The following is a 14,275-nucleotide window of genomic DNA, read 5'->3' on the forward strand; positions in this document are numbered from 1 at the left end:
TTCTGCAAGTACAGTAACCAATAGCTATATTGTACAATTTTCAGAAATTTTGAGATGGTTGCTTTTGAAAAAACAATTTCTAAAAAAAAGGTCAAAATGGATTTTTAATTTTTTTACAAAGAATTTTCTACATTACGTTAGAAGTTAGTGCAGAAATGGAATTCATTGCTAATAGTTAGTCCAGCTTCCATATTCTATTATCAAATCAAAACTCATGTCCTGTTGTTTTTACCTTTTTTAATATATATAAAAAGTAAAAGAGGAGAGAGGAAACACTCACCGGACACAGGAAAAAAATCAAATTTTCGTGATGGTATGTCACATCTTCAGGAGTAGAGAGACGTTGTAGTACTTGGTGAGAAGAAGTGTCCTGCAGTGTCACCCAATATCACCCCCACCTCAACAAAATCAGACACACTCTACGTTCCCTCCTTCCCATCCTGCACAGTGATCCTGACACCAGAAATATCTTCCCCGACAAGCCCAGAGTTGTTTTCAAACACCCTCTCAATCTCCAAAACATTCTGGTCCACCACAATCCACCTACTCACAATCAACTCGCACCTGCCCACAAATGCAACCACCCAAGTGCAAAACCTGCCCCATATTTGTCACTTCCCGCACCTTCCAGATCCACACTGCCACCGGCAAATTCACCCTCTACCCCAAAGGAACCTGCTACAGCTCTAACCTAATTTATATCCTCACGTGCAACATCTGTGGGAGCTTCTACCTGGGGGAAACATCCACAGCCCTGAACCTCCGCATCAACAACCACCGCTCCTCTACCCAAAAGCTGGACTTTGCTGTTGCCATTCACACCAATCACCACAATATTCCTTTTAATGACTGCTTCCAGGTAGTGATCGCCACTCCTTGCCCCAATCCACCAACACCTCAATACGTAGCAGATGGGAGAGGGCCTACATATCGACCATGAATACAACCACACCCCGAGGCCTGAACAAGGCCACCCAGTAATGCCCCTCATCCCCTATCCTCACCCCCACCACTCACAGTTTTCGACAAGCCTGGCGAAAGAACCATCTATATAATTTTTTTTTGTGGCACTGTCAACACTTTTTTTTCGGGACCTGGCAACACTGCAGGTCATGCTTACTCTTCCTTCTTCTCACCAAGTACTACAATGTCTCTCTACTCCTGAAGATGTGACATACCATCACGAAAATTTGAATTTTTTTCTGTGTCTGGTGAGTGTTTCCTCTCTCCTCTTTCACTTTTTATTTAGCCCTTGTGGCCCTCCTTCCTTTTATTCTATATACAGGGTGTTTGAAAAAGAACTCCCTAGTTTTAAGTATAAATTTAATAGGGAAAGTAATGAAAACTTACATCAATGAGTACATATCAAGAAAGAGGATTCCTTCAAGTTTTGTTCAATGTTAGGACACCTCAACGTGGGATCCATTTGTTGCCCTGCACACGTCGAGACGATATTCCACTTCTAGCCACGTATTCACCAACATTTCAGGTGTAACTGTCCCAACTGCAGCGACGATTCTTTCCCGTAAATGATTGATGTCTCTGATCCTAGCACTGTACACAACATTTTTTATGTGGCCTAAAAAGAAAAAGTCCAGTGGGGTCCCAAGGTATTGGGCCAGCCCTGCCTATCCACCTTCCTGGAAAGCGAGTGTTAAGAACCGCACACACCTGTTTAATGTAATGAGGTGGGGCGCCATCTTGTTGGAAAAACATAAGCCCCTTTTCCGCCTCAATATCGTCCATTTGGGGAAAGACGTACTCTGTCAACATGTCATGGTAAACATCCCCGTTTATTGTTTTTTCTACAAAAATGAAAGGACCAACCACACGATCTTCCATCAAACTGCACCAGAAAAGTCAACAGCAAACTCATACCTTTGTATTTTATCAGTAGATTTCACTTCATGTAACAGTTGCAATTTGTAGGCACGCAACTTTAGTCTTTTACGAACAACATCATACACTGTACCTTTAGGCACTCCTAATTGTAGACTACATCTGGCCAATGACTTCTTCGGGCTCCGAACACACGAAACACGGATCTGTTCAACAACATCTTCGGAAGTTCTTGGTCTACCTGGTGACTTACCTTTTAAAACACTACCGGTTTTCTTGAAAGACTTTAGCCAATGACGGATAGTTTTTGCTGTAGGTGGTTCACCACCACACTGACGTCTAAAATTACGTTGCACTGTTATAACTGACTCAGTTTTCACAAACCAAATAACACACTGCACTTTCTGTTGCGGAGTACACATTGTTGCTGAGTTGCTCTGCACTACACGAACGCCGGAACTGAACTGAGGGAACAAAGGAAAAAACACAGCACTGGTGCCGTCTCAAGGTCAAGCAGACCTACCAACTGCAAGGGTGCCAAACTTGGAGAGTTTATGAATCAAACACCACAAACTAGAATACTGTATGTCACTTTGTACAGATTCTAGGACACATTAAAACTAGGGAGTTCTTTTTCAAACACGCTGTATATATATTAAAACCAATTCTGCCTGATTTTTGACATACACACTTTTGCTCGCAACCTCCAATGGAAACATTTCTGGGCCAAAAACCCCTCACTCCAAACTGCTACAAATGAAACCCACCCAAACCTCCTTCAATTTAGCCCCCTCTCCTCCCAAGTTCCTCCCCCCTGTCCACCAACCACCCCTTGGAAAGGTACATTACTGCCATCATTTCCACCACCTCTGACAGCTCATATATCCTCCAGAACCAACCTAACCTCAACCCTTCCCAACAAAAAGCTCTCTGAGATCTCCGCAACAACCACAACATCAAAATCCTCCCAGCTGACAAGGGGTTCACCACAGTGGTCTTGAACTCTCAAGATTACCTGGCGGAAGTCACCCGCCACCTACAAATCCACCACAGTTGACCTATCCTCCGAACACCTCAAAAAATTCAGGTCTTCATCCACACCTGCGGCCTGCTTGAAGGCTTGACAGCTCCCACCACAGCCATGTTAATTCCTGAGAATCCCCGTACCCCCACCTTCTATCTATTGCCCAAAATCCGCATACCTGGCAACCCTAATAGACCCATTGTGTCCAGCTACAACTCGTCCACAGAAAGAATCTCAGCCTTTGTTGACTCCCATCTCCAGCCTCTTATGAAAGCTCTGCCCTCCTACCTCCATGACACCAACCACTTCCTCCATAAAATCAGCACCCTTCCACCATTGCCACCAAACACCATCCTTGCCACCATCGACGTCACTTCCCTCTACACCAACATACCCCACACCCATGGCCTCCGCTCCAGAATTCTAACTCAATAGCAGATCTAAACCTCACAACCCCAGCACTAACTTCCTGACCCACTTAGCCCACCTTGTAACATGTAACAATTTCACCTTCGAAAACCAACATTTCCTACAGATCCGAGGTACATCCATGGGCACCAGAATGGCCACATCCTATGCAAACCTCTTCATGAGCAAACGTGAGTAAGAGTTCTTGGATACCCAACCCCTCCTCTGGCTCCGCTTCATCGATGACACATTCATGGTCTGGACAAATGGAGAACCTTCCTTATCAGCTTTCCTGGACCAGCTTAATCACTTCCATTCCATAAAATTCACCTGCACGCACTCCTCCAACCAGATCACCTTCCTGGATGTGGACGTGCACATTGAGGGAGGACACCTGACTACCTCTATCCACATAAAACCCACCAACCATATGCAATACCACACCAAAAAAGCCATTCCATTCTCTCTGGCCCTCAGGGGATAGCGACTGAACACTTCACCCACCTCCCGCCACAATTATAACGTCAGTCTACACCAAGCCTTGGTCAACTGTGGATATCCCTCAGTCCTGGTCACGAAACAAATATCGCGAGCTGCCTCACACACCACTACCACCAAGAAACCTCCTGCCACCAACCCACCTGCACTCATCACCCAATATCATCCCCACCTCAACAAAATCAGGCACACACTACACTCTTTTCTCCCCATTCTCCACAGTGATCCTGAAACCAGAAACATATTTCCTGACAAGCCCAGAGTAGTTTTCAAACGCCCCCCGTCCCCAACCTCCAAAACATCCTGGTCCACAACACTCCTTCACCACACAACCAACACCCCCCTGCCCACAAATGCAACCACCCTAGGTGCAAAACCTGCCACATCCTCATTACCTCTCACACCCTCCAGGTGCACACGGCCACTGGCAAATTTACCCTCCATCCCAAAGGGACCTGCCATGCCTCAAACATGATCTACATCCTCACCTGCAACATCTGTGGTGATTTATACCTGGGGGAAACATCAATGGCTCTCAACCTCAGCATCAATAACCACCGCTCCTCCACCCACAACCTGGACTTCACTGTTGCCGTCCACACCAACCACCACAACATCCGTTTCAACGACTGCTTCCGGGTAGAGATCATCCATCTCCTACCCCAACCAGCCAACACCTCTGTTCGCAAAAGATGGGAGAGGGCCTATATATTGGCCAAGAGTGCAACCACTCCAACTGGCCTAAACAAGGACACCCAGTAATGACCGCACCTCACTCCACCTTCCCTCCCAAGCCATTCCATCCCTCCCAAACCATCCCACGCACTCACAGTTTTTGACGAAACAGTGCTTTTTTCGTTCTACGCACCGCTTCTTCTTCGATGGGGACCTGGCAACTCTGCAGGGCCCCAACTTCCGGTTCCGTCTCACACCGACGATGCTATAAGTTAGCGAAAATTTTGAATTTTTCCACTGTCCGGTGAGTGTTTCCTTTCTCCTTCTTTGATTTTTATTTAGCCCTTTTGGCCCTCCTTACTTTTATCCTATATACCTATACATATATATAATTTTGAAAAGAAATCAAATTTTTGTATTTTTATTTTTCGAGTTGAAGGATTTATAAATATGTTCCTTAATAAGGTTTTGGAAGTACTTTGAACAAGCTTTCAAATAAAGGAATCCTTAATTTTTAGTTTCTGAATTTCTGTGGTTTGAAAATTGGGTCAAATTTTTTATCAAATTGAGTCTTTCTTTGTGAGCTTTTAACACTGTAACAAATCGACAGAAAAGGAAAATATTTTATTTTTGGACATGTCATGTGGTCCAGCAAAATTTGCGATAGCACCTTCATGATCTGATATGGAATCACTCGTTCAATGTAGTCTACATTTTGCTTTCCAATTTGAAGGCAAAACATTTTGGTATAAAAGACAAATAGTTACAACTTTAGAACTGATGGTTGGTATTAACACTCACATTAATTGACCATTTTCTGTTTTTGTTATGTGTAATTCAAGTGACTTGATTGCTTAATTAGTCAATGAAACAAGGGAGAGATCGTATTTTTAGATATTTAGGTGGAGATTATTGCCCATCATCACTTACTCCTACGTAAACTGTTCATTTTCAACATTTCTGGGGTGGGATAAAGCCTATAAATTATTCCCATACAAATTTATTAAACAATTATTTATGCTTAAGTGGGTAATTTTCAAATACCGAATCTCTTCCGCAATGAGTAATTTTAAAAATTATAGTTGCTCATCACTCTCAAAGTGCAACTTGTATACTCAAACTACAGGGAGGTTATTTCAGTCGTTCACCGTCAGACCGTCGGCCGTCGAGCGCCTCCTTCATGCAACAGTTCCCGGCAAATTGACTTACAGGAAGCCCGTAACAGAAACCGCTTGCTTTGTAATGTTTCCACTTTTCACAATTACAGTTACAATTACAATTGAAATAAGCACGTACCTTGTCGCAAGGATGCTGGAAAAGGTGTCCTCCCAAATACAAATATTTCTGGCACCTTATTTCTGACATCTAAACCTAGATTAGACATCGCTACTTTATCCTCAGTTGTCGCGACAGCGCCGGCAGCTTATCGGGGGTCGGGGGAGTTGTCAGCCGCGAGAAGGCGCTTCATACTGAACAAACGCGACACCTGTCGCCAGTGATGCCAACCGTAGGGACATGTCCCTACGCATAGGGACTTTCACTATATTTCGCCCGCGTAGGGACAGATTTTACCAAATAAGGGAAAACGTAGGGACTTTTTTCAATCTTGGAAAACAACATTTTATTGTGCAAAGGTGCAAAGCTTACTCGCCAGTCAGTTGCACTTTCTTCGTGCTCGGTTTGGAATGAATGGATTAGTTTATCTGGATACTTTAGCGAGGAGGAGAAAAAAGAACTAACCAACAAATCTCCATCAGAATTTTGAAACATGTTATCGGTTACCAAGAACTTTCAAGGCAAGTTATTTTTTGAAAACATTTTCACTCTCGCGAAAATAGTGCTAACATTGCCACATTCTAACGCGGAAACGGAAAGAATATTTTCAATGTTAAGTGATACAAAAACAAAAAAAAAGATAAATAAAATGGGACCAGAATTGTTTAAGACTGAAGGAAATACAGCATCACCAACCAACATCTATCTCTTGGCAGCAGCAGCATGTATGACTTCAAATAACATAATCAACAGTAAACGACTCAACGTTATTCATTAGGGGTGTGCGGGATCCCGAAAAGTCAGGACCGGGATCGGGAAAAAAAATTCCCGTCCCGATACCGACTTCGGGAAATGACTTCCCGACTTTTCGGGATCCCAAACAGTCGGGAAATAGCTACCGAATGGTCACTTTAAGAAGTCGTTAATTTTCGACGTTTTCTGCATTGTAAGTTTCTGTAACTTATCGGAAATTGTAAGTTTTTAATCTAGAAATGCCAAAACAATCACTTAAAGTGAAAAGCAAATTTTTTCGTCCCGACCCAAAAAATTCTGTCCCGCACACTCTAATTATTCATTAAGGCAAGAATTTACAATACCGGACCATTCTGTAATTTCTATGCTACGTCTTATACTCACGAAATAATTAGTCGTGATGATTTATCTCAAGTTAACATGTTGGGGTGAGGTAAAAAAATTGGGTCATTAACGTGTATAAGTTGTAAAATAAGCTTTTTCATTCTCGCAATGATTCTCAGTATACAAGTATGGTAGCCATATTTGTTGATATGAACAATTGACGACGTTCGCAATTAGTTACGCTGTCTACAGCGTTGCCACACTGTTGATTTCATACTTGGAGAGCATGGATCGTGTAAGAATGGCGGAAGAGAACAGTAAAAATGTTGTTAATGTTGTACAGATTGTTAGGTGGAGTGTGCAGGAGGATGGCCGTGGGCTAATTAATAAACTTATGGATTTCGGTATATTGCCGAAAGAAGGTGCTTACATGTGACAGCGACAATCACGATGTAGAAGAACATGTGGAGTGTGGACTGATTTGATTACAGGTAAGTTTGGTAATAGTGCATCGATCGTAAAAGTGCAGAATACGAAAATGGCGTCTTCGATGATGAACGTTTGCCGTTAAAGTGCTACGAAAATAAGATTTTTTTTTATCGGTTCGTAATCACAATTAACCCAAAACTATTCACGTATAGCCCCACTGACCATTCTCGGTAAGTTTAGGTTAAGTTAGGTTAGGCAAGGCAAACATAGTTAAAAATTTGGGGTCGAAAAACCATGCACAGGTAGCCCCACAAACGTTTGACGAATAGCCCCACGAACCATTCAGGTAAGGTTAGGTTAGGATAGGATAGACAAACATAGTTAAAATTTGGGGTCGTAGTAATATCAGGAATGTATATTTAGTTTTTAAGTATTGGAAACACAAAATCTTCCAGTAAACAATGAGCAATCGTGCCGATCGCGGACCACTCAATTTCACTTATTTTGCAATTTCTACACGTGACCCCCAAATTTTAACTTCAAATTCGTGATTAGGAGGCCTCAATTAGTGAGTATGCGAAATATTACAAAAATCAGGGAGGGGTCCTGTATTGTAAATTCGCTCCTTCATTAATTGTGGAAGCACCGAGCAGAAAGATTTGGTAAGTAAATGTGTATATTTTATCTTCTGTTTTGCATGCTCATGAGGTGTTGTTTTTTTTAGTCGCTTTACTTGGCGTAGGGACATTTGGTCAGTTGTAGGGACATTGCCGAAAAATGGTTAGCAACACTGTCGGCTACCAGACGTAGTGAGTGTACCGTACCCTCATGCACACTTCTGTTTGCGTTTATCAGTACGCGTGTTTTTTATACTGTTTTATTCATTTATTCAGTGCTAGTGCTTTATTGTGTGTTAATTGTTATTCATTCATTAGTTATGCCGCTAAACAAATATAGTCTTGAACAAAGAGTTTTTATGTACGATAATTACGTGAAAACGAATTCTTGCAGAAAAGTGGTCAGGCAATTACGAGAGACAGGATCTCTTGAACCTAAGAAACGTGTTGTATTGCTGTTGAAACATCTCTTATAACACAGGAGGTTAGTGATCATCATTATTATTACTTTTAAATATCATTTTACGCTTTCGGTTTGCTTTATTTGCCGGGATGCTCTCTTCCATTTCTGTCATACTGAGGATAAGATAGCGATGTCTAATCCAAGATTAGATGTCAGAAATAAGGTGCCAGGAATATTTGTATTTGGGAATACACCTTTTCCAGCATCCTTGCGACAAGGTACGTGCTTATTTCAATTGTAATTGTAACTGTAATTGTGAAAAGTGGAAACATTACAAAGCAAGCGGTTTCTGTTACGGGCTTCCTGTAAGTCAATTTGCCGGGAACTGTTGCATGAAGGAGGCGCTCGACGGCCGACGGTCTGACGGTGAACGACTGAAATAACCTCCCTGTAGATAGAAGACTCCTTTTGCTGCCTTGAGCCATTGTAAAATGCAAGACTTCAAACAGCAGCAACCCTGGGTTTGAATCCCAGCTTGACATGTGTATTCTTTGCAAGTGTCCCTTGATCAATTTCATTATATCATCGTCCCTCATCCTTGCGATTAGTCAAAAGCGACATAAAGAACCTAATTCATTCACTCAATCAAGAAAAATGTTCATGCAGCTTCAAGCACAGATTATATACTATATTATATCCAAGTGAAAGATAAACACAGCTAGCAGAGTGCCAAAGTGGAAGCAGTCTCCATCTTGATGTGATTATGGCAAGTTAAATACTCTGGAGATTCTGAAGAGTGACATCTCATGGTGGAAATTTTAACTAACTCAATATAAAAAGAAGAATATTCATACACAGGAGGACCAAAGAAGATAATGTCGAGGACAGATATAAGCATTGAATCCATTGTAGATAACAAGTGGGCATGACTGATATATCCGTCATACCTAATAAATTGTTAAAATTCAGCTTGAAAACCAGGAATTGTACTTGAATGTTTATGCAAGTCATGTAGCAGCAACCCTGTGCCACTTTAAACTGCAACAATTACTACTCAGAACAGAAGAGGCTTGTACAGTGGAATGTATAAGTATTACAAAGCTAATTGGCCATCATTATGTTCATTGGATTTGTTTTACACAATACAAATGTCAAGAAATGAAACATAATGCCAAACAAGCTGCTGACAACTTTAGCATCACCATACATAAAAAGCCAATCCTTAAAAACATGAATTCATGAGAAAAATTAATGAAAATTGTTATGGACAATTTACCAAGCAATACATGTGCAGTACAACCCAGAATTGCTGATGAACAAGGACATCTTTAGGGAGTGTCCAGACCCCCCCCCCCAAAGGCTTACCAACTACTGAAATTAAATAATGAAAATATATACTTTTTAAGGTTATTCATTTCCACCAAATTTATTCGAAGGCAAGCATTATAAGGTTGTGAAGGGCAGTATTAAAGAAGATTTATGCACACTGCTACTGTACTTGTAATATAATACATAAAATATTAACCAGGAACTTTACTTTTTGTCTAATGGATCCTTTTTTGTTATTCAATAAATATTCGATTCTATATCTATTTGACATTAATTTCCTAGCCAGGACAGTTTATTTTACACAATTTTTTTGCGATATTAACTACATCTAAGGTAGATAATGAATACGTGCCATTATATCTCTCTTCTTATACAGACTTTTTACCTATTCACGTAAAAATAACAATACATTACTATTTAATTTGCATATTTAATGTAATTAATTTAATGTGATTATTTTAATTTAATCACTTATTATTATTACTTCAGAGACTTGGTTCTCCGCTCCCCAAATATATTTCTAGATATGTGCCTGCTGATGAACAATGTTCTTACTATTTTTTGCATGTACAGTCATGGATACTTCTGGGTTGTAATGATTCCATTTACTTACAATGGGTTCACAACAATCCAAAATTGTCTGTGACTGTATACAAGTGGACCAAAGCTTCGCGAATGGCCTGAGTGGGACTTGAACTCTGAGCCAGATTTGGTGCTTACCACTAGGCGGTAGACTGATGACATCACAACGAAAAGTTTCTTGTTCAGATCCTGGCATGGGCTTGAATGTGTGAATATTCCTTTTCATAATTAAATTCAAAGATATTTGATACAGATCATGCATATCACAATTTTAATATGAGTTTCTTCAAATCCTACAACAAACTTATACAGATTTCTTTTGTTCTGATGGTGTCATGAGCAGGTATCTCCTTTATTGATTATTTTATTTCATTGATTGATTGATTTGCTTTATATTACTTTGTTTTTGTGCCACTTTTAGCTGATTTGTGAAGACTGGGATGAGTAATGATATGATGAAATTGATGAACGTATACTTGCAAACATCCATGTCTAGGCTGGGATTTGAACCCGGGATCCCTTACACAGTAGCACGATGTGCTAATAACTTCACCATGGGGGCCGACGATTATTTCATTTGAATTCTTGAACTTCAAAAGTAGTAAAACAAAATGTGTGAAGGTCTTGGACTACTTGGGGGCAATATGTTTTATTTATTTTAGCATCCATTTCATTTTGTAAGAGGTTTTCAATATGTCACATAACTACACTGGACATGCAGTACAACTTAATACTGGGTGTCCCAGTTAAAAGTAGCCCAGCTCAAAGACATTTGTTTATGAGGCAAATGACTGCTATATTGCACCAGTAAAATGGAATAGTCCATTGTAACGTGAACTGTGCTACATAATGAAGGTCATCAGTGCATACACTTCATTTCTTTTCATGATCCCTGGCATGTATCTATTGATTGGAGATGGTCTACTTTTAACTGGGACACCCTGTACATATGTCAATACATTAGAACACAATGTATAAAACATAACAATCAACACATTGTTCTGTGCCCAGTCAACACTCAAGCTGGTTAAGCACAGTTAGCAGCCACTCAACCTACCCATGTGTAACATCTATAATAATACACATCTGGATATAAAATAAGCATGCTAAATTCCATATATAGATATTTATTCACATTTAGAATATTTACATTGTTACACTTTGTTTAGACATTATGTTATGTATTTACGTGATAAACAAACGAAACCCAAAGCCTGTTTTCATTAATAGTTGCTTAGCTTACTACTATGGTGTGCATACATTATATAATAATGCAAATTGTCTAAAATTACACATTAAACGCACAAAATGAACAATGATTATCTCACTGATTATATGCACACACACAGGTCCGTACCCAGGGGAGAGGGCCATGCCCCCCCCCCTTGAGCCATTTTTATGTAGATTATTTTTTTGTCATAATCTCTCTTGCTATAAAATGCTTGCCACGCGACATATTTGCAAAAAATGATTTTGGGCACCAATTTTCAAAGATGGCAGCCAAATCTGGGATAGTACTGTGGTGCAAAATTACTATGTTGTTAAGAATCATTTTAGGAAGATAATAAAATTTGTTCCAGCTTTCTCTTTTTTTCCCTTATTGGACCCCCTTGATGACTGGCCTATTAATTCATTCGTTCATCAGTCATTCATCCTTATCTAGTTGAATTGTTGTTTTAAGTCCACTTTATGCACAGAAAGGCAAATCGGGACTGAACCTACAGTTTAAAGTGAGATCTGAACCACTATGTGCCTCCACCAGATATCAAACTCGGGACTTCTTGATTACAAGGTAATGACACAACCAATGCGCCATCGGAGAGGCCCATATTGATTCTTCATTATTGTAGGGAGTAAAGTAAAGAAGCAGAAAATTAATGAAAATGAAAAAGAAGAAAATCACGAACATGAAGATGGAATATAAAAGTGTATTAATAAAAATATATCAAGTATTAATACGAAGAAAAAAAATTGCACATTTTGGGTAATGAAGATACACAAACATTTATGTACAACATTTTGTAACATAAGTCCTGTTCACATCTGGAAAACACGTACGAGGTTCTGGAACCCAGTGTTTCATGTTACGTATTTGATCATACAAATACAAGCCTGGACTTCCAGCAATATTTTGTCCAGGAATCTGACAGTGAGCGATTAGTTTGTAATCAACAGCAATCTTTCCCTGTTGCAATCCAACCTCAAGCAACTTCATAAACACCAGCACTTGTGCTCTATTTGGGGCAATTGTTAGGTAGTTTCCTGCAAAAGCTATACCAACACTTTTGTTATTCCAAGAATATGTGTGGGCACCTTGATTATTCCATCCCTGTCCTTCGTACACTCTTGCATCGCCTCCGATCATGAAATTGTACCCTATATCACCCCAGCCACGTGGGTGCTCCATGTGCAAGTCCTGAATGTACAAGAAATCTTCCGTGCAACTTTTCAAATTGCAACATTCTCCTAATGCTGTGTGTATCACGATTACGTATGGTACAGGGAGTGCCAATTTAGTTACCCCTGTTGCATTCTTAGCCAACCACACTTTTCTTGTCACAAACCAATCATCTGGCACAGTTGTTGCTGCAAAATATGAATAAGTAAAAGAAAAATAATGGAAAATGTACTTCAATACAAGAGACATTTTATAAATTTATAATGTGTGTACTTTTAAGAAGAGCTAACCGAGAGGATGTTACAATCCCCTCCCTCACTATCCAGAGAACCCCTAGAAACCAAGGTTCTCCAATTTTATGACCCTCTTGATGACATAATTCTGAAATTTGTTATGGGGAACATTCCATTAATATCATAGAATCTTCAAATTACAATTACGAAAAAGTAATTTTGCCTGTAGTATTATATGGATATGAAGCATAGTCTCATACACTAAAAGAGAAATATAAATTTAATTTTTGAAATCCACTGTATAAAATATTCATCTCCTAATGTTATTAGAGCAATGACTTTAGCATCCTTTTCACTTTTACAATAGGTCCTCCATTTGTCACATAGTTTATATACTGTACATTAGTATTGGGTACATACCTAGGTATGTATAAACAGTTTTAGAACACAATGCAAAAATCACAATGATCAGCACTCGTAATCAACAGTAGACACTGTGCTCCAAGACCGCCTGCAAGACCTTTTCACAAGATGAAGGGGGGGCAGGGGGCAGCAGTGTTTAAAGTGGGGTGCTGCTTTCTCCCAGTTAAGAGAATTCTCAGAAAAAATCTCCAACACTAGGATAATTTGCATAGGCACTTAATCTGCTGTCTTTCATGGCACCTCTCATCTGTGATTTCATGCTACAATTTCAAAATTTGAATTATATTAAGTGAATATGTAAACCATTATGCCTTGAAAATTCAAAATTACCCAATTGCCTTCATCCATACCTTCTACATCTGCTTTATCATGGATTTGGCTGGATTTTATTCTAAGGATTTAATTTTGAGATGTTAAGTATTCTTTCCAGAAATCTCAGTGGAAGGGGGGAAGTGCCCTCCTGGCTCCCTCTGTGGGCACCCTTGCTATGCTCGGTAAAAAATTACACAAGTGTAGCTAGCAAATGGTTACTCAGTTTATCCATCTGGATATTAAATTATGTATGTAAAAGACTCAGATTACTATGGAGTACTTAAGATATACTTATAATAATACAAATCTACAAACAACACATAATAAATACAAACTGAAGAATAATCTCATCTGGAACTTTTAGTTCAGTTATTACACACAATCGCGCAGTATGCCATTTCATTTGCCATTAATTTTGTAGCTTTTAAATACTTTATTCTTATTTTTCCCTTGCTTTTCTGCCACTTTTGGATAACCATGATGATTAGGCTACATGAAACTGATAGAGGAACATGAAGAAACACTCATGCCATCACCTGAACCGGGAACATTCAGTTGGCAAGGATGGTAAAGACTGAATTGATCTTGCCCAGGATAGTGATAAATGGAAGTATTGTGATGTGGTAATACAAGGGTCACTATTTATATTTTGAGCCTAACAATGAAGAAACAGGAATTTGGCATTGAAAACTGCTTTATTGTTTTTCGAAGTATTCTCCTTTATGGTCAATACACTTTTGCATTCGTTCGAAC

The 14,275-nt window shown here is 39.7% G+C and overlaps 1 protein-coding gene across 7 annotated transcripts in view; it reads right to left on the reverse strand.

The window, feature by feature from the left end:
* The window catches only part of LOC145987735 (peptidoglycan-recognition protein SB1-like), a 114,007-nt gene that overhangs the window by 14,385 nt on the left and 85,347 nt on the right, over positions 1-14,275 (reverse strand). The window contains exon 3 of one of the 7 annotated variants that reach the window (XM_083122385.1): positions 11,545-12,742. The exons of 4 other annotated variants lie outside the window; for them this stretch is intronic. In XM_083122385.1, coding sequence (XP_082978511.1) covers positions 12,162-12,742 — 581 coding nt within the window. In that variant the 3' untranslated portion in view covers positions 11,545-12,161. Of the gene's footprint in view, positions 1-11,544; positions 12,743-14,275 lie in introns of those variants that run through there. 2 more of the 7 variants (XM_083122391.1, XM_083122387.1) reach the window with 2 other exon arrangements.

This window comes from Lepisma saccharinum, chromosome 5 (assembly GCF_977018435.1).
Source record: "Lepisma saccharinum chromosome 5, izLepSacc3.1, whole genome shotgun sequence".
NCBI lineage: Eukaryota > Metazoa > Arthropoda > Insecta > Zygentoma > Lepismatidae > Lepisma > Lepisma saccharinum.